Source organism: Azolla caroliniana, unplaced genomic scaffold (assembly GCF_043228905.1).
Source record: "Azolla caroliniana isolate FFs.n. ecotype wild unplaced genomic scaffold, voAzoCaro1.0.p SCAF_1, whole genome shotgun sequence".
NCBI classification, from domain to species: Eukaryota; Viridiplantae; Streptophyta; class Polypodiopsida; order Salviniales; family Salviniaceae; genus Azolla; species Azolla caroliniana.
In genome coordinates this window covers 12,190,669-12,212,895 of record NW_028230436.1, presented here as the reverse complement: position 1 = coordinate 12,212,895, position 22,227 = coordinate 12,190,669, and the positions used below count along the sequence as shown (strand labels likewise).

The 22,227-nt window shown below is 37.1% G+C and overlaps 2 protein-coding genes across 2 annotated transcripts; both read left to right on the top strand.

The window, feature by feature from the left end:
- Positions 1–2,107: 2,107 nt before the first annotated feature.
- On the top strand, positions 2,108–13,859 carry LOC147869013 (Glycosyl hydrolase family 47 protein). The gene is made up of 17 exons (XM_087325777.1): positions 2,108–2,262; positions 3,950–4,069; positions 4,158–4,250; positions 4,726–4,812; positions 4,891–4,981; positions 5,058–5,113; positions 5,423–5,495; positions 5,597–5,706; positions 5,788–5,838; positions 5,973–6,061; positions 6,509–6,590; positions 7,887–8,000; positions 8,106–8,185; positions 8,275–8,410; positions 8,553–8,623; positions 12,518–12,767; positions 13,265–13,859. The coding sequence occupies exons 1-17, from the start codon at positions 2,146–2,148 to the stop codon at positions 13,523–13,525; spliced, it is 1,881 nt and encodes a 626-aa protein (XP_087181903.1). The 5' UTR covers positions 2,108–2,145; the 3' UTR covers positions 13,526–13,859.
- A 1,575-nt stretch (positions 13,860–15,434) lies between these two features.
- LOC147869012 (uncharacterized) lies at positions 15,435–18,363 on the top strand. The gene is made up of 4 exons (XM_087325765.1): positions 15,435–16,059; positions 16,666–16,778; positions 17,526–17,697; positions 17,794–18,363. Exons 1-4 carry the CDS (start codon positions 15,441–15,443, stop codon positions 17,850–17,852), a joined length of 963 nt encoding a protein of 320 aa, XP_087181891.1. The 5' UTR covers positions 15,435–15,440; the 3' UTR covers positions 17,853–18,363.
- Positions 18,364–22,227: the final 3,864 nt, after the last annotated feature.

Sequence of the window (22,227 nt, the reverse complement as noted above, 5' to 3'; positions counted from 1 at the left end):
TGGGGATATGAGCTCTTGACTCCAAAATTGGCTTTAGGCTCCATGGTACATGTAGGATGGTGAAGATCACCTTTGGCTCCACTAGTCTAGGATTAACACATCCTATCTTTTTAATGAGAAGACTGAAGCTCTTACTTAGCTTTCTAACATCTTCTTGAATTTTGATTGCTTGAAAATCGAAATAAATAAATGGTGGACTAACATAGAATGCACATGTATACTCATGATGGAAGAATGGAAATGTCTTCTTCACGTTAACATGTGTTAATGTTGTAAGTCTTTCTTATTGAAAAATAAATTATAAGCTTGTAAAAGTATTGCATGTGAAGTGGGAACTCAAAGTGAGACTCAACTCCTATGGAGTTACGGTTATGTAAACAATGCTCTACATTCTTTAAGAGTGGCTATTATTAATTTAATTATCGTGGGATTCAAAGGTATTCCATTGCTTTCTTTAATTATTTACATAAACAAATTAGTTAAGAAGATTTTTGGGGGGTGAGGGGGAAAGGGGTGGCTATCATGTTACACCAACATTATCACTCTCATGCCTTTGCTAGTTTGTGATTCTTGGATAATCATAGTTGTGTTGCTACTAGTCAATGAATGAAAAACGATGAAGTAAATTTTATTTTGTTGTTTGCTACCTCATTGCCTGGTCACCACATGGAATTATTCTATCAACCCCTAAATCCACCACAACAAATATCATTCATGTGGTTTGAAGAGTTTGGTATATGATGTATATGAAGTTGTATAACATCACTATAACATGTTAAAGAAGACGTAATGCAAATTTTGATGTTGGATTTAGTATGTTGTATATCAAATCATAAATGAACCACCTTATTTTCCAATGTTACTATGAACAACTTGCTAGGTATGAAACTATAACATTCCAACCATGCCATATGAATATATCTTGTTTGAAGCCAATGTTGGGCCACAATTTCTTGAAAATGTAGTTAAAAGACATGGAGTTTCTTCCACACTTGTCAACTTTCCTTCAAAACTTATTTAATGGAGGGATTAGATGAGGTGGTAGGCTATTACAAGATTATATCAATTGATTATCCTTTGTAACAAGCATACACTCTATCAAAGATGTTTGCCATTCTGGAGATAGTGTACAACCTATTATTTATATAATCCTAAAGTGGAGATAGAAACAACTTGTTAATAATTCAATCTTTTTGATAATCCTATCTTGCTTGCAGAGATGGATGCTCGATTCTTCAAAATTATTTGTGGATGGCCCAAATGTTGGGTAATATTGATGACATTTTGTTTATAGTCAATGTTGAACCAAGGTTTTGGTGAGTTTTTATATGTAAAACTCAAAATTTTTGTTTCTTGAAAACGTTTTTGATATTTTTGGGTAATCTTAGATTTGTTTAAAAAAAATGGTTTCTTTAGAAATTTCAGCGAGGTTTGGTACGAGTACTTGGATTGTAAATTTAGTCCTAGGTCAAAGAAAAGGAGTCTAGGTTAGAAACTTTGTATCAGATTAGGCGTGACATAGGCTTGGGAGAACCGAGTTAGACATGACAAAGGCTAGTCAGAGCTAGGTTAGATGTGATAGAGGTTGGTCAGAGCCGGATTGGTTTTTGGGCATGCACTTTTTTTTATTATAATGATCTGATAGCCGAAATCGCACACACCATTTGAAATGTGTCCTACACTGTCCGTAACTGCGATTTCCTCACCAAACCACATTATGATTGGGTTACAAATAGTAATTGACAATGGTTTGATTTAGGCTTAACTGGTTTGGGCTTGTCCAAACCTTGTCCAAACCAAACCGGTTAAGCCGAAACCGGTTTGGGAGGTTCTAAACCTGAATCGAACCAGTTCCTAAATCGGTTTAGCCAAGCCGATTAAGCCTTAACTGGCTTGCTAATCGATTTGGACTAAATCGGTTCAGTTCGGCTTGAGCCATCCCAAACCGAGCTCGAATCAGCTAAGGAATGTCAAGCCTAAACCGAACCGAACCGCTAAACCGTATAAACGGTTCGGTTTAGGCTTGAGCCGAGCCGTTGCCAATTTACATATACATACAACTTACAAGCATATTACTATTACATACACTCATATATGTATAATGTAATTGTATGTTGCCCATGTATTTCATGTAATTTTCACATCATGGAAACTCGAAGGCTTCTCCTCCTCCTCTTCTTCTTTTTCTTCTTCTTCTTCAAACGTCATGATGCCAAGGCTGCTTCTGTCACTCGTGAAGAAGCCCTTCAGCTGCGCGATGAGGTCAGAAAATCTTATTTCTTTCGTTTAATTTCCCTTTCTTTGTTTTTTCAATCTTTTGTGGAACTAGATTTCTGTCTATTGTTTTCATTTCTCTCATAATCTTCTACCAAAGGTAGATGCATCAGAGAAAATGAATTCTACGAATAATGAAGACATTTGAAAAACAAATCTCTCTTTTGTTCTTTATTATCTATAGAGGACTAGTCTGTGTCCTATGTGCCGCAAAACATTGAAGCTCAAGGATGCTAAAATAGAAGCCTAAGAAGAATTTCTTCTTTTACACGTCATGAACACCAAGGAAGGATGTTCATGGTTTTAATAAGGTTGAATAAGGCAAAATGATGCTAGCAGGAAACTCTGGAGAACAGAAAACCCAAGAATAATTGTAATGACCAAAGAAGATCACTTACATAGCTTGAATGAGCTAAAATGATGCCAAATTTGAAGCTCTAGAAAAAGAAATCCTAGAAAACAAAATGCAGATTTTTATTGATCTATGCAACTTTATGACACTGATCAGACCGAGGGAGACAGTGTTTAGTGGCTACATCAGGCAAAAGTTACGTGATGGAAGCTCTAGATAGCAGAAGCCTAAGAGCAATTCACATATTCTTCCTTTACTCATCTTGAAGTTGCCAAACAGGCCATGGAGGGTCACACACACTTTTGGAAGTTCAAGTTACAAACCATTTTGGATTCTTTTTGACTTGTTGGATGTAGTGCTTGGATATGATCCAAAGCGGTTAGAAATGGTTGAGCAGAATGATATCTATGAGGATGATTCCGTCACTGACAAAAGAATTTTGTTGGAATGTTGATGTGATGTGTGACTTTGTTGTGAGCGTAATGCATTTGGTGTGGTCTCTGATTGAAGACAATGACAGGGTGCCATGCCTCAGATCCCAAAGTGTGGAGGATACTCTATGGCTGCCATGGGTTGCACAATCAAGCAAGGATCCAGTTGGTTGTGGACAAGATGAAATTTTACAGGGAACATGAATCACAGTGACCAAATGGTGGTGATTTTCTTAATTAGGACCTTGGAAGATATTGCCCAGAAATGCATCAATATTCAGAACTATATAGGAAAGCTGGATGGCAATTTTACGGTTGTCATCTCAAACTGCAGAATTTGCTCCTGATTTTTGAGAAAGTAAGCTCATTGCACTTGGGATGTAGGACACAGCTTGGCACCCATGAGTAATAAGAGGTTAGACTCTGTGTTTTTGGCGAAGTTGAAAAAAGAGGAAATTCTTGGGACATTTTTAAGTGCAGAAAAAAGTGAAGAATTGGAATGTATTTGTTCAAAGAAGGATTGGGCTCTAGTAATGGAAGAGATTTGATAGGTCAGAACATGAAATCTCTGACGTAGGAGGTCCAAGAATTGGTTCAAGAACTGGCTATCATTATGTTGATGTTCGTTTGGTCTTCTTGTTATGTTGATGTATCATTAAATGATCAACCTGGGAAACTTCAATACATATCATTCAATTTTATGAAGAAACATTTCATTCCTATTATGACATAAGTGGCTCTAGAAGGTTTGTGAGAAAATATAGTTTGAAGATGTAGTTATGGTATACTTCAGTTTTATGAACATGAATTTATTTATATTGTGTGAAAGTTTGAATGAGAGACAAAATGTAAGCTTTTTTGATAGGGAGGTAAATTAAGCTAACTTTGGCAGGTGCGAGGTATGTTCTATCATGCTTTTGAGGGCTATATGCAATATGCATTTCCTCTTGATGAGTTGAGGCCGTTAAGCTGCAGTGGAGAAGACTCCCTAGGAGGTTATGCATTGACTTTGGTAATTCTACCATCTTCCCCTAGGCTGGGCTGTCAAGAAAATAGCTCAGTTTTCAAAGTATGTAATTTTTTCTTTCATGTGTGAGCAGGTTGATTCATTGGATATGCTTGCACTTCTTGGCAATCGCACTGGCTTCGCCAGTGCTGTAGAATGGATTGGACAAAACATTAAGTTTGATAAGGTGAGAACTTAAATTGTAATGCACATTAATATTTAGTTCAATTAGTCTTTGTAATAAATATAAATAAGAAATACCTGCAAATAATTTTACACAATTTACCTAGGCTCCAAGCTGCATTCCGAGAATCTTTTTGTGATTGATGAAGAAATATGGTACTCCATAGTTGGCATTTACACGCATTTTGGATAAGTTTATGAACTGGAAATCTTATGCATGGACTTTTTATGCGCTCAAGCAATTGTGATTCAAATGATTTTTTATTTCGTAATATTGTTTACTTGGTCAAAGAAACCTTTAGATGACTTGATAAGCCTCATTGAGTACATGCTCTGGAAGAGGAAGGGCCATCTGTGACTTCTGTACACCTCACTTTTGAGTGTTGTGGAGTATATAATGGCACATAAATTCTCGCTGTTTCTGTTTCTTATTATCAACTGAAAATAATGATTTATATATTTGTGTGTTTACTATATAGAATAAGACAGTCTCTGTCTTTGAAACAAACATACGTATATTGGGAGGACTTTTATCAGCTCATCTTATTGCAAAGGATTCTGCTACGGTGAGGCCTCTTATGTGGTTTTTGTTTGCAATAATGTGATTTCTGTAATGTTCTATATTGAAATTGCACCTATCACAGGGATTACAGCTTGATACTTACAATGACGAGTTATTGCATCTCGCAGAGGATTTAGGACGGCGGCTGTTACCAGCTTTTGAGACACCCACAGGTGGAATTCATTGTATTCTATGTCTACATCACATTTATATAGCTTGTAATCAATATAACTGTTGGACTTGTTTTAGGAATACCATATGGATCTGTGAATCTTCTGTATGGTGTCAGTGATGATGAAAGTAAGGTGTGTTGTTTCTCTCTTATTCTTTATTGGTATTACTTTATTTTTTTTGAATAAATGTAAAAGATTTTTAGCATGCTATGATAGATGCCTCCTTTGTGTTCGCTTTCACTCTTCTCATCATTTATATCTGTATCAATAGAGGAGAATATGATGGCAAGCAATGGGATTTGTTTGCGTAGCAATAACTTTCAAATGTACAAATAACACTTTAGATTTTCAAATATCTGCATAGCTTGACATAAAATATATGTTTTTGCATTTACTGTTTTTATGCGAACATTATTCCATATATCTTTTCTTTTCCCATAGGTGACATCTACTGCAGGTGGTGGTACTTTAACTCTAGAATTTGGAATATTGAGCCGATTGACAAAGGACCCTGGTAACTGTTTGGTTTGCATGATCAATAATTTTAAGAATGCTGAAAATAGCATCCATTGGGAAGAAAACCTTGCTCTCACATAGAGTTTTATGTCATAAAAGTGTTTGAGACAGTTGCTAGAAAGGCAGTGAGGGGATTATGGAATAAACGGTCACAGCTCGGTCTTGTTGGAGCACATATTAATGTTTTCTCTGGAGAGTGGACACACAAAGTATAATAAGCTATACATCATATGATCTACTTTGTGGGTTTTACTTGTCTTTCAGAAGTGAGGTTTTTAATTTCTTGGCAGGATGCTGGCATTGGCACAAGTATAGATTCATTCTATGAATATCTGCTAAAGGTAAGCTTGATTTACCTTGTTTATCTTTATGGAAAGTTAGATTTTTTTTGCACAAACTCGCTTGATACCCATTTATTTTATTTGTGCTATCTTTTATACATCAATACAACTGGTTTTTTGTTTTTTTGTCTTAGGCATACCTATTATTAGGAGATGAAGAGTATTTGTACATCTTCAATGAAGCGTATAAAGCTGCTATGCGATATCTTCACAATGATCCATGGTATTCTTCTTCATTATAATAATTACAGGAATGATTATGGTGTATGTTTGAATGTGAGTGGGAGTAGAGATTATATCTATTGCTATGAGTTGTGGCTTACCTACGTAGATTTAATCATCTGAATGATGAAGTAGATGCATCTTGCATAGATGGAAGCCTTAGCAAACCATTATAGTATATATGAAGGGAAGAGTCTTAAGCAATAGGTGATCGATTGAATGGAAGAATATAAAAGTGTATATGGGGGGTAATTTTCTCCTTATATAGGTATTTGAACCTAGGAAACTTGTCCACACTACAGTTGTATTAATTTTATCTACCTTAATGGGCATATTTCTAGCCCTTATGGGCAATGTTATACACATAACACATTATTATTTGCTTGTGCAGTTCTTGCTAAAATCGAAAGTTGATTTAGTCTTCAACAATTTGTTAATGATTTATTAGGTATTGGGAGGTTAACATGAATTCTGCTGTGGTAGTATGGCCTTTATTCAATAGTTTGCAGGCGTTTTGGCCTGGTTTGCAGGTAATACTTGTAATATTGTTGCCATTGATGTTGTCAATAGTTGTAGAGGGCATCTGTATAGTTTTTCCCTAGGATGAGTAAGCACAGGAAACTATGCAAGCTTATATAATGGCACACTTATTTGTGCAAATATACATATACTAAAAAGCATTGTTTCATGCAGCTAATGGTCTATCGTTTTAATTGTATTTCGAGGATTTTCAGATGATTTTTTGTTCAAATTTGTAGAAATTGATGCACATAACTTGTTTTTAGCAAGCAATTGTTTCTTGTTAAGTTGAAAGCAAGTTAGCCCAACAGCTGTTTTGGTTGAATTTATGTTGTCTTGTCCAATAGGATGCACATTTGACTCATTTGCATGCTACTCATTGTAATTTAGTCATTTGCTCACTTATCCAAATTTTTATATATATATTTTTAAATTTAATATATGTTGTCCAAGACATATCCATTTATGCTACATGATGTGTGAGACAAATAACCTTGATGAAGTCAAATCAAACAATTCAATATCAAGCTAAGATTTCTTCATTATTGATGGTTCGAAAATAGGGAATAGCTCTGGTCTTTTCTACCAAAGGAAACCAATTTCAAGTTCTGCTTGAAGTATAGGGAAAACTTTCCAAAAGAAATTTTTCTGTATGGACGTTTTTATGTTCGTATGCTCCATGAGATAATCTCTAACAGCTTCATTGTTGATTGTAGGATTTTGAAGTTTGAAATAAAGAGAATTTAAGATGATGAAGAGGAGAGAACTCTAGAAAATGATAGTGATCTCAAAATCTTTCTAGCAGAGGATGTTGTATGTTGGATCAGGGTCTAGATTCTGGAGCAGAGCCCTTATCTTCATGCAAACTTGTTTTTTGTAGGATCTTGTGACTTACTTACACACAGATGCAATAGTAAATGTACTCCCATGTCTGAATATATCCGTCTAATATACCCCTACTACAGAAAGTGAATAAAAAAGTAAATAAGAAGGCTCCTCTGCTTGTCAGATGGACTTTGGCATTTAGCTTGAGTTTATTTTATTAAGTCCAAGACAATAAAACTTGAGAATTTGGCCATGCTTTATAAACATACGTTTCAATATGGAAATGTGCCTGCTCGTCAGATGGACTTTGGTATTTAGTTTGGGTTTATTTTGTTAAGTCTGAGACAATAAAACTTAAGAATTTGGCTATGTTTTATAATCATATGTTTCAATATGGAAATGTGTCATTTGAGATTTTGTTTGTAGAAGCAATAATCTTTTCATGGTGTTCTTGGCTGAAGCCTTACAGTATTCTATGATAGGTTCTTGCTGGGGATTTACAGCCAGCAATACGCACACACAGAGCTTTTTTCAGTGTGTGGAAAAAATATGGGTTTACTCCCGAGGGTTTCAACTTGGCATCCTCAACTGTTCAGGTAATCCCAATGTGTGCTTAACCATACATGTGTTTCTAGATCTCTCTTCATGCTCACCTTGAACATGCACGCAACCATTCACCTTGTATCTATGGTCTTATTCAGCCAGGACAACGAGGATATCCTCTACGACCTGAATTAATAGAAAGCACTTATTGGTTATATAAGGCAACTAGAGATCCAATGTATGGATGAGACTGATGTCTACTCTTAATAATTTCCGTTACCTTTGTTACTTTTTTTTATCTTTGATCATCATTATTTTCTCTGATAGGTATTTAGATGTAGGCCGTGATATAATTACCAGCTTACAGTATGGGACACATTGTCCATGTGGATACTGTCACATTGCAGATGTTGAAACGCATGTGAAAGATGATCACATGGAGAGCTTCTTTCTTTCAGAAACAGTAAGTTAAAATGATTAAATGTGATTGAAGCAAAGTGAAAATGTTAGATGTGTAACTTTTGGTTATAAACTTGTAAATTATATACACTAAAATCATGGAGAATGATTATCAAGTGTCATTAATTAAAATCTCTACGTTTCAGGTGAAATATCTTTGGCTCCTCTTTGATCTAGCAGTTGGCGGTGATAATCTGGTGGAAAATGGTCCCTATCCGTGAGTGTCTTGTTATTAATGCCTTTTATGAGGCCAAAATGGCCTAAAGATGAAACAAGAGATTACATAGTACAATGTTTTCTGGTCTTTGATGACAAGAATCCAAAATAAATATAACTTAAAACATAGCGTACTACAGAATATATATATCTATCTATCCAAGAACCTAAGATTCTGAACTTACATAGACTGAAACTTATGTCTCCGAAAAATCTTCAACATGGGCTTCTCCAAGATGAAGAGATCTCCAAAGCAAGAGAAGCACCTTTGTTGCTTGATGATAATGGCTTTATGTGCTCTCAATTTCTAACTGATGTGAAGAGGTCCTGAGCTGCCCTATCACACCAGAAAGCACATGAGCTAGAGTAGTGACCATCTTCCTACCACGAGATGTATGGGGCTGATCCGTGTACTTTAATTATCGAATTTAATGGTATCATCTTGGATCACCCTATTCTTTTTCCCCCCCTCTTGACCTCTCCTGCACATAATTTGCAAAATCTTTTGGCTCAAAGTACACAAAATGCTCATTGTCTCTACCAATGAAGACATTGCATTCATTGCAAGGGGTTACAATAGATCGGGCTATAGCAGTTTATCATGCACTAGGGCCCTGCCTCATGGATCATGATCTCACCACTTTTGTCATTGACAAAAAGGCCATTATCTCCCACCATTGCAGGTGCTTCCCTCATGTTGGAGATCTCTCCATTCTGGATCTTTTGAATACAAAAATTACAATATATCTGACTTCGGAACCTTACAATATAGATGACGAGATTCTTTAGTCACATTTTATTCCATTTCTATTTACTTTTTTACTTAACTACATTTATTTTGGTTTGCTATTCAAGACAACATTTTAAAGATGTAATCTCTTGTTTAGTCTTCTAGTTGTGGGAGGAAACAGTGAGTTGGCTTATTTCTTTGTCAGCACTATGGGCCATGTAGATGTTCATGTACCTTGGTCTTTGTATGAATCCATCATGTGAGAAGTTCCCAAAATGATCTTTGTAGTCAGCCATTTTAGGGAGGGGAAGAGTCTCCCATGGTGTGATCCAAGTCCTTTAGGTATAGAATTGGCATAGATATTTCCACAATATCTTGTTCTGTTCATCATTTTCGAGAGGTGTACTGTATTGAAAGGGTGAAAGCTCTCAATGTCAAGGCCATTGTTGTTGATCTACTCATCACCTTTGTATCATGCCCCTTCCCCATGTTCTATTGTCTCCATTTACTTGGATGAAGCATCAAATGCTTTGTGTAATTATTTTGAATTTGCATGGTTTGGATCCAGTTGATTAGGTTGATTGTTTGGAATAATGCTTCTACCATCATGGGGGGGATGTGGTAAATTCAGCTTAGATGATTTCCTGTGGGGTGGAGTCCTCTCTGCGCATCATCTGTGAAAACCTCAGGACTAATGGATGCTCTAGTTGTATCCATGTGTACATGGGGAGGCCCAGAGCCAATATGGCTGCTCCATACATGACGGTATGGATTTGTTGGTGTTGAATGACCATACTTTGGTACAAGGCTTTCGGAGTTGTGCCTACCAGCATTGTCATTCTAGCATGGTTAGAGTTGCATAGCGTTAAGCAGCTTGGGTTGATAGAATTCTGCTTGTAAATGTGACTCCTACTAAGACATAGGAATCCACAACGTGAATTTGCTCGCTGGTTGGTTGTAAATTGGTGTGAATGTCTAAAAGATCATGACCTTAGTATTTGATAGGTTTACAGTGAGCTCTTTTTGGCCGCACAAACTATCAAGGGCATTGAGATGATGTTGTACATCTGCATGAGGTTCAATGCCCAAGATAATGCAGTGTAATGAAGAATGTGGATGGCTCTTCCTAATATATTGATTCCCTTGCTGCTTGCATGTGTGATGTAGTCTGCGTCCTTCTTAGCAATCCACTTTTCTTGGTTGGTACACTCTTCCCAGTGGGTTTAAGTTGGATTCCTTATCACATTTGCTACTTAGCCAGCCCCAAACTACTTTGCTTCAATTTCTATTTTTACTTTTCCTTTAACTACTTCAACCCAATCTTTCTTTAGTTCATCTTTAGTATTATGTAAGCTGTTGAATTCGTCTTCTTGTGCCAATTCTACCTTTATTGGCTCCTTAATAATTTCCACCAACCTTTCTATAAACTTGGCTGTGACGTTCTCGGGTTTAGGATTAACGTCACCCTCTTCATCATCGGCAATCTTCAGCCTCATTGCTTTATATTCAACTTGAAGGTATCTATTATCTTCTTCAACAAGAATAGAGGTTCGATATTGTAATATGATAATTGTTGTGTTAGAGCTTCTTGTTTGAGTAATCAAATTGGGGTTCTCAAGGCTCGTTAAAATATCCATCCACTTTCTTTAGGCTTGTCACATATTTGGAGGTGTTAGTGGTTGAGAGGGAGAGAGATAAATAGATAGATTTTATTATTGCTTCAGAGGTCAAATATGATCCATGAGACCATAAATATTACATTTCACATACTACATGTGAAAGTGAGTTGTGACTCTTGATATTGAAGAACTTGACTAATGAATGTTGCGATCAAGAGTGCACTTTGTCATTGTGAGATAAATTCGTGCAAAGATTAGGTTTGGGGGAGAGAGATAAATAGATAGATTTTATTATTGCTTCAGAGGTCAAATATGATCCATGAGACCATAAATATTACATTTCACATACTACATGTGAAAGTGAGTAGTGACTCTTGATATTGAAGAACTTGACTAATGAATGTTGTGATCAAGAGTGCACTTTGTCATTGTGAGATAGATTCGTGCAAAGATTAGGTTTGGTCGAAGATGTTTGGAAAACATAGTCAAATGTGGTCAAACACAAAGCATTCTATCAAATGTGATACTTGTTTTGAGCAAATTGTGCATAGTCTATTACTCTCGTCACTTGTGCATCTAACTTAGTAGTGTGTGTGAGCTAAGTCTCATGGAAGCAATGGTTCAGATGGCAGACAATGGAATGGACTCTACCATGTATTGATGTGTGTGGTTTCTCTGTTCAGCGAAGAATATGGTTTTGTTGTTAGGTATAACATATGTTGTACAATGTGTAAGCGTTGAAGAACCAACACTTAATTTCTCCATGATTCTATGTGTACTCAAATGTATAATTTGCTCTTTTTCTTGCCTCTAAATGGTGGGTGACACATTCATTCCATCTATGATTGAAGGAGCTTCAAGGCCAACGTATTTGAAACTTTCCACAATTTCAAGTGGCTCATTATTGTATATAATGCATGGTTTATCTTTTTTTGGGCTCTTCACAATCATAATATTAGTTTTATTGCTGTTGACACTTAATCTTGTATGTATACAAAACTTTTGCAATGCCCTCATAAGTTTTTGTGTATCTCCTAAATTGTTAGCGAAAAGTATCTGGATACAAGAAAAACGTGATGACTACATTCCATGTAACCTTCTTCAATGGCCTCTTCCTTTACAAATTTGGCAACCATTTATTCTAATCATCATCAACTTGTTCATTAGCTCTTTTATCTTTTTTTTTCAGCCCGTGCACTTATCTTTGATTCCATTATATATCCAAATAGTTCTACCATTAGCAAGCCGACCATGATGGTTCAATCATTATTTACATTATTTACGTTTCTACCTTTATGTAAAGGTCTAATCTAATATGTAGTCCATTCGTAGGGCAGACCATGTTGCAAGGCATGATAAATATATCACTTATCCATGCATGTGCTTCTGAGAATATTGATGTCTCCTCCACATTGTTGGAGGAGACATCTATATTAGAGAGAGAGTGAATGAGGATCACTCTAGAATATTGATGCCCCTCTAATAATGTATTATTAGAGAGAATAATATCCAAAATGAGAAAAAGGAATATTTATGTTCATTCCAGGTATGTATTCAGTACAGAGGGACATTTGTTTCCTATGACCCCAGAGATATCTTTATTTGCTGAACATTGTACATACCTTGGAAGCTACTGCAATCAACAATCAATCAATAACGATATGTGTGTGGGAACCAATTTCACCCCCGAATGTTTTGATACAATAGATAAGCAGGTCTCCAATGGAAGTGTTTATGCAATGTTGCCTCTGAAAGAGGGTTCAGATATACCCGGAGTATCTTTAGCTCAACTGAAGGTATGTTCCTTATGCCGTGTGATTGTATTGGAGACATCGTACGTTGTTATGTATGTTTGTAGACACCTTCATTGAAGAGATTTATTTTATGTCATGATTATATTCGAGTACCATTCACTGTGCATTGAAAGGTGGTCTGAATAAACCTGCAGTATCTTTAATTCTGCTGAAGGTATGTGTCTAATGTTTGTGTGGTGTCATCATGTATTGTATTTCTGTGATTGTAAGTGGATCCATAGAAGATATACATGTAATGTTGTGCAAACATGTTTGACGTATTATCACATGCATTGGAAGACACTTTAGATATACCTGGAGTATCATTAGCTTCACTGTGGGGTTGTGTGATTATGGTGTGATTTGGAGTAATGTATTGTAGTTCTGTTGAAGGTACACGTCTAATTTAGAGTGACCATGTTATAGATCTCAACCATTCTTGAATATTGCATTGTAGTTCCACCATTGTACTTGAAGCTTAGTCTTTTTGGTTTTACCAGGGTATTTGTCCGGGAATGGACTATTGGCGACGGCGAGGTCTTAATGTGGGAAGCAATGTACCAATTCGTAGTGTTCCAAATAAAGAACATCACGTCACTGAACAGACAGAACTACATGATAGATTGATAGAGTTATTGGGGTCTTCTATGGAGGTACATACATTGGGACAGAACGGAAGGAAGACAAAGGAGCAATTGGAAGATAGCAGCGAGCTCTATACAGGTGATGAAAATTATAACAATACCACTGCAAGTGATTAAAATTTGTTGATTTCTACCATTATACACGAAATCTCAATCCTGGCTGCAAATGGAAAATTTTCAGCAATTTGCTGATGGTCAGTCAATACGTCAATGAATACCCAGTTCATGGCTGCTAAATATATCTTTGAATGTCATGAAATATGACATCACCATTGATGCAGGTGATAACCGAGATTACTAAAATAGGATTAGCCAGGGTGTTGTATAATCATTCTTCAAATGTTGTATCACTGTTGGGAACATGATGTAAAATTTATATTATTTTTTTAATTCAGATATGCACACTGCCAATGTATACACTCCTTCAATAATTTGAGATTTGTTTTCCTGACCGCCAGATTTATAGTTATAAAGTATGATGGAGAAATTTTATTCCTTTTTTAATGGGTGTTACGTCTAAGCCACTTGGTTCATGGCTACTGAACATCTATTAGAATTTTGTGAAATATGAGATGTGACCATCGATGCAAGTGATAATCAAATTTATTAAGCAATAATTGACTATGGTCATGTACGAAAGTTACTTAGATCTTGTGCCACAAGTGGAAACATGAGTTAAGATTTACAATGCCTTTATGAATGGGCTATACACATTCCCAACCTCAATCTTAATACTTGAGACTTATTTTCCCTTCTTTGGGTGCATTTATCGGGTTGTTTAAGCATAATAAGAAAACATTGACATTCTCGAGCATAAGAGAACAATGATAATTCAACATTGTGAAATATAGGTGTAGAACAATTTGACATTGTTTGAATGCTTACAAGTAATGTATCTAGTCAAGCAACAAGATATCCTAAGCCTTGAAAATTATTCTTGAACGTAAGAGAACAATGATGATTGAACCTAGTTTAATTTAGGCACAAGCATACCTTCCATGAGGAATAGTGCATTGAGGAATGGATTGCACTAGTAAGAAACACTTTGATATATATGTCCAACAAGTATTTTAACTAAATTTCATTTGCTTTCATGTTTGCAGACAGTAGTCAATGATGATTTTGGTTAATATAAATCTTTGCATATGTGAGTGTGACTCCAAAAAGGGTAGTAGATGGTCACGTAATATGTACGACTTGCCAAAGATGAACAAGTACTCCAGAGAACATCATTGTGAAGGTGTGATCTGCCTTTCATTTCATGTATATGTGCTAGCTATCCCACCAGTTCATGGGAGAAAACGCTTGCCGATTTCTTGAAATGGCAAAAAAGACACCTCTACCTATGTATGCAATACCACTATTATTTTAGGGACGGGTATATTTGGGTAAAGTTTTGGGGGGAGACGTCCAGAAGAGCGAGAGGGGGGTGGCCAAGATGCAAAAACAAGAAAGAAAGAATTGGTTATTGAGTGTGGAAGAAGAAGTTGCAAAGAGCCAAAGGGGCTCGAAGCGTAAAAGGGAGGGCAGAGTGGATTGTAAACAGGGCCATAATGTGAGTGAGAATGCTTCATGGCCACTCCCTCCTGAAACCGCATCCTCCCACTCATGGATTGTACATACATACATACATACATAACATACATACATACATACATACATACATACATAACATACATACATACATACATACATACATACATACATACATACATACATAACATACATACATACATACATACATACATACATACATACACAACATACATACATACATGCATGCATGCATACATAAATTTTAAACCACAAATACAAGAATAATATTTAACATTCTTATGTTGTTGTGGACTGGGGGTATTTTCTATAATTATACAAAACGGTCCTCCTCCTCCTCCTGTTGTTGTTGTTGTTTGTGTGTGGGGGCTATTTCTGTAAATAGATGAAACTCTTCTGTTTCCCACACAAACATTTCTAGACACAAACTCCATCTCTGTCTGTCTGTGTCTGTGTCTGTGTCTCTGTGTAGCCAGCCATGGCTTCTTCTTCCTCTGCACAGGTCTACGACGAAGACGACTATGAAGTCTACGAAGATGAAGAAGAAGAAGAAGAAGAAGGAGGAGGAGGAGGAGGAGGAGGAGGAGGATTGGAGGGAGAAGAAGATAAAGAAGAGGAGGAGGAAGACGACGGCGAAGAAGTAGTAGTAGAAGAAGAAGAAGAAGAAGAAGAAGAGGAGGAGGAGGATGCCGTAGTAGAAGAACGACAAAGCGGCGAAGAAGACGACGACGACGAAGAAGAAGAAGACTGGGCCTTAGTCTCATCTTCTCCATCTCCACAGATTTCTCGTCCTCAGATTCCTGCTGCACCCAGAGGAGGTCTGTCGCAGAATCACACTCACACTCACGCTCACAGATCTTCCGCTTCTGCTCCTGTGTCTGCTGTGCAATGCTCCCCTCAATGTAGTATGGATGATGACTCCTCGACAGATGCAAGTGAAGAAGAAGATGATTCACTTCCTACTCCTCCTCCTTCTGATATGAGTAGGAAGAGAAAAAGAAGAAGAAGAAGTGAACGCAGACATTCTTCCCCCAACATTTCTTCTCCTCCTCCTTCCTTGGGCATATCAGAACAACAACAGTTGGACATCTCTCCAGGTTATTTCCTTTCTTCTATTCTTCCTTCCAGATTTTCTTTTCCAGTCTCTTCTCTCTCTCTCTCTCGGATCATTCGCTTGAGCTCAGTTCTTTTTTCTTTATCTGTTTATGCTCCCCTTGAACACGGATTCAAAGTTAAATGTTTTTCTCTTTTTTTCTTCACTTAAAACACCTGATTCGATGCAGCATTCCTCAATACAGAAGTAGTTCAGCTTGACAAATTTCTTTATTTTCTTTGCTACTTTTCTTTCCTGAACCTTTTTCCTCTTATTGCGTTGCCCGTTTTCTCTGGTCCAAAATGTGAAGTATTTTAGCTCTAGGAATTTTCTTCTTTGCAGTTTCATTTTCTATCCTTTTTTTCTGATCGTTTGTTTGGTCGTCTTCTTCTCCGTTGCTTCTGTACGATGTCATCTTCCCTGAACGAGTATTGAACACAGTGTAGTTCAGTTTCCCCCCTATTATTTCCTGCTCTCTGAACTTGGATTTTAAATGGACTCGGTTCAGTTCAGCTTAGTTTAGGTCAGTTCAGTTCACTTTTCTTTCTTTCCCTTATGTAACGTTATGTTCTTAGTTCACATAAATGAGAGTCCGTGTTGTAATTTCCAGCCACAACCGTCCATCAAAGAAAGGCCCAAATTAAGAATCTTGAATTGAAGCTCCAGAAAGAATGCAGAGCGCATTGCCGAACTTTGATTGCTTTACAACAACAGTGGCGTCAGGTATGCTATCTCTTTTTCTTGCTATGGAGGAGTGCTAAGCCATTTTTTTGTTAGACACTTCACTATGGGTAGAAACTCAGCAATTACTCTATTTTACCAGATCTCACTACAGAATGTAGAGGTTAACGCGTGTCCTTTGCAGAAGAACTTGATTAACTCAAATACAATCATTTTGTCTCTCTTCCTCTCCCAGATTTGTCCTGTGTTTAACAATGGTGTCATTACTTGGAACTCTCGGTAGATATATGTTTGCACTGCTCATTTTTTAAAGATAAACTAAACACATGTTTTATTTTTAGTTTGATAATGGTGTCATACTTGTTACCCCAAACTCTTGATAGACATATGTTCGAACTGTTCATTACACTTGGGAAGCTAGACTAAATAGGCATCTCCATTACACTTATGAATGTAAATACCCAAAAACATGTAATTTTGTTCAGTGGGCCTTCTTACAAGATAGGAGAAGATATACCACTGAAAAAGCAAATGTGCTTTCATTGTAGTCAAAATTATCATATGGACTTGGAAACCCTACTAAAATTGTATTTTTAATTGCTAATTATTTGTAGAGGGTTTACATTAAAATGGTGCCGCTTGGTAGGCTCTTTGTTTTATTTGATTCTATATTATGGAATATACATGCCCAATCTGGTAAATTCGTATGATATTTATTGTCTTTATTTTCGTTACTATGAAGCTGTGGTTGTGATTACATTTGCAGTTAAATTTTTTTTAAATGTGTAGGAGCTTGAAAGCCCAGTACCTGGCTTGATCAATGGCAACTATTTGCATCAGCAAGAACTCTATAAACAAAATGGTGGGCTGCATTCACAAACTGACATACAAATGCAGAATTCTATTGTGGCTGTACCGAAATCCAGAGTAACTTCAAACTATAAACATTCTGCTGCTCCAGGTGACGAATAAAAAGCAAAATTCTTTTATTAGAATGATGTATATAGTGCTATATTTCAATAAACATGAACTGATGAAAAAATTACACTTATGATAGCTATTGATGATGCCACTTCGACAAAAGACAAAGCTCCCAGACATTGGTACGATGATTAAGCCTCTCAGATGAGAGGCTGCTTACTCTGAGTGGTATCTCTCTGAGTTACCGTTCATATGAAATATCACACCTCATCAAATGAAAGGAGAAAATATTGAGTTGGGAAGTTTGAGAGACATGGGAACTTCTATGGGAGCATTCCCATCCTAATGCATTATATTGCTAAATATATAGGCCCAACACCACCTACTCTCTAAACTATATTAGAAAAGCACTCCTCCATATTGGGTATTTACTCCTAGCTCTTGTTTTTGCAACGCAAAGATGGTTATGTGCTTTGTTAATAGATATAATACCATAATAGACTTGTTGTCGAGCACTTCATACATGTCAGAGATGGTTGCAAAGTTCTCAAGTCTTAGCTCTCGCGTTGGATGTCAGGAGAATATTGATACCATGCTGATAGAAAGTATGAAGATAACTTTCTATTAGTTGATATGATGGTGCACACATCCCAGTTATCACATGGCCTCAGACGTGCTGTTATTTTGCTATTCATTCATGCCTGGATGTGCTGTTATTTTGTTATATGCAATAATGCCTGTCGGACATAAGTGACATCTCAGCAATATAGAGTTATCCCCCAGAGAAGCAGATATGCAAGAGAGAACCTTCGACAAAGCAAAGGATTTGCCAATGTACAGAATATCACAACATATACCTCTTTGTCCTATAACATGGCATTTGGGTTATTATGACAAGAGATGATCATGGCCCTTCCTGCGACAGATCAATTAGTAAAGAGAGAGTCTGGAGTCTATTGAGGAGAAAAGCCAAGGCATAAACATATCTTATAGATGCAAATTACTGATTCCTATATAGATGCCATTCAGAGGTCTCAATGATAGCAGAAGTGTGGGTTGCCATGCTTGGCTCACACATTATTCATGGTGTTCCTAGGTGAACATCATGCAGTTTAAAACAAAAAAGAAAAGAGATAGGAAAGTATTTTTGGTTATATCTTGCTGATAGATAACTTTTGCAATAAACAGACAAGCTCAAGTGAAATGTTGGTATTCTTTTTAAGGTCTTACTGGCAGGACATGGATGAAGCTCATAAAACATCAGTTGAAGAAGTGTGTATTTTTATGCTCATAAAACATCATCTGTAAAGTGAATTCCATTCCAATTTCTCTATAATTAAAGATTTGAAAATACGTGCAGAATTTTGTACATAAAGTCTCTCTATGTTTCAGAGATACTTTTGAGTTTGTTTTAAAGCTGCCAAAGTATTAAAAATTCAAACTAAATCATATTTCAAGTCTCACCCAGATTTATGCATTTTAACAATCAAGGTAAGCCAAAGGGCTTCTTGCATTTGATGAAACGGTTACACACTTGGTATTGACACATTACTCAAAAGGCTGGTGATTGTATATTAACTTTCATGGGGTGTCACCATGACTCAATTGTCAAATCATTTTTCCCAGCCATGTAGATGGGGAAGAAAAGCTGAATTGCATTTTCTTGTATTTTTTCCTCGAGTTGTTCTCTGGTGGGTAGAGGACCAAAGAGCATTCCTAGTGTTGATGGCAATGGCTGTCCCTGACATACTACTTGATGCTGTCTTTGCTTGAGCTCAACTTGTTGGAACCATGATGTTGTTAGTTTGATCTAAATTTGTTCTGCTATCCTACTGTGACAAACTTGTCAGGACAACTAGATCACTAATTTGATCCTATTCGCTTGAACTTGTCCAGCCCGTGATGCCATTATTAGAATTTCAATCAAAACATATATGAGTTTGATCTTATCAAAACTTATCGTTTGGCAAATATCGGGATCTCATGTTTGACGGCAAAGAACTAAGAGAAAAGAGAGATGCACATGAACTGTTATAAGGATGAGTCTCATTATTAGAGATCTAGGTACTAAAGTAAGCTTAAGATAAGGAGAAACTAATAATAGATAGAAAGGAGAAAGAGAAACAAGGGTATCGATCCACCCGACCACCCTCGAGCGAAGGGATCGAGACGGACTCGAGCCTCGATCGGCGTCCCATACCACCGTTGTGGCGTCGAGTTGTACCTGGTGCTGGGGCGCTCGCTACAAGAGTTGACCCACCACAAGAGCAGAGTCTCGATGTAGTCAAAAGATGATCAAATGAGGGTAGCTAGGCCTCTTATTTATAGCGATACCCAAGGCCCCCAGGCAAGTTCACACTTGACCTAATGGGTTGTCTCAATCTCGAGGATTAAAAGTAATCCTCCCCTTCTTTACACTCTCGTTTAACCCTCACACTTATCCACGTGTATAGAATACTACGGTAAATTCTCACCACGGGATATTAAATGGTCATGCCCGTAACATACTCCCCTTCTTTAAAACATTGCACTATTACAATAGAAAGTTAGGGAAGTTTGTTCTTAGAGTATTCTCGCGTTCCCATGTGGCATCTTTGATAGATTTGTCCATCCATTTAATTTTAAATTCTCGGATTTCTTTAGTACGTAACTTTTTTGTTTTAACATCGAGAATTCTTTTTGGTACATGTGGTTTCGAAGATAAATCTTCAGAAGTAACCAAAGTTTCAGTTATAACTGTGTTGTCGCCAGAACCTAGAAGTTCTTTTAGATGACTCACATGGAAGACTAGATGAATTCCAACACCATCGGGAAGAGCAAGACGATAGGCTGATGACCTAATGAGTTTGAGGACTGTAAAAGGTCCACAAAACCGTGGGGCTAACTTAGCGCACTTACCCGTAGACAATGTTTTAGAATTGTGAGGTACACGTAAAAATACCTTCTGTCCAGGGTTGAATACACGAGGTTGCCTATGATGGTCGGCATAAAAACGCGCTCTATCTTGAGCTGTTTTTATATTATCTCGTGCAATATGTAACATATCTTGCATATCCCGAAGAAAGTTTTGCGTACTTCGCAACTCATCATGATGTATATTAACATTAATCGGGGCTCGTGGTTGAAAACCATACATAAACATAAAAGGACTATATCCCGTCGACGTATGCTTGGAGCTGTTATAAGCAAACTCCAAAATTGGGAGATAACATTCCCATTTTGTTGGTTTTGCACGAATGTATGCTCGAATCATGTCCTCAATAATTTGATTTACTCGTTCTGTCTGTCCATCGGATTGAGGATGATCCGTGGAACTCATGCTCAACGTAGTTTCTAACTTCTTAAAGACTTGTGTCCAGAAGTCACTAGTAAACTTTGGATCTCGGTCACTCACGATATCCATCGGTAACCCATAAAAACAATATAATTCGTCAACGAATTGGTAAACTAATTCAGGAGTTGTTACCGTGGTTTTAGTAGCAATAAATCTGGCCATTTTAGTTAGTCGATCAACGATAACCCAGATGACATCATGACCTTTTTGGGTGCGAGGAAGGCTAACAATAAAATCCATGGATATACTTTCCCACTTATTATTGGGAATGTCCAAGGGATGTAAAAGTCCTGCGGCTTTAAGTCGCTCGGCTTTGTTAACCTCACATTGGTGACATTTAGTCACATAGCTATGTATGCCAGGACACATCTTAGGCCAATAAAATTGAGTGGAGATGAGAACGAGTGTACGATGAATTCTAGGGTGCCTTGCTGAGGGTGCATCATGGCATTAAAAAAGAATCCTCTTTTTAACCTCGGGTAAATATGGAACACAAACCTTCCCATTACGGTAGAGCAAACCGTTAGCAATGTGGAAGTATTCCTTCGAGGATGTGGTGGTGTCTGTTCTAGACTCAACTCTTGCCCAGTATTTTGCAAAATAACTGTCATCAAGATACTTTCCTCGAAGGTGATCATAAAGATATGATGTTATTTCAGTGGAGCTAAGCATGTTAACTTCACGGATGGGACTTAGTGCATCAGCGACAATGTTCATGGAACCTTTACGATATCGTATGGAAAAATCAAAGTCCTGGATGAGATAAGCCCATCGTGCCTTACGACCTTTTAGGTCTTGTTGGTCACAAAAATATTTCAAGGACTCGTGGTCCGTAGTTACCACAAAGCGATTTCCATAAAGATAATGGCGCCATGTTTTAAGCGCATGTATAACTGCAAATAATTCCTTTTCTTGAATGGTATACCGACATTGAGCAGAATCAAGTTTCTTACTCTCGAATGCTATTGGTTTGCCATCTTGATACAAGACAACACCTATAGCATAATCGCTTGCATCGGTTTCAACCTCAAAAGGTTTTGAAGGATCAGGTAAAAGAAGTGAAGGAGCCTTGCAAACAAGGTCCTTGAGTTCCTTAAAGGCGAGGTCTAGTGTAGCATTCCACACAATAGGTTTTGTAGACTTACGTGTTTGACCTTTTAAAAGATCAGTAAACGGCGTCGTCAATTGTGAGTAATTACGAAGAGACTTTCGCAAAAACCCGACAAAACTAAGGAA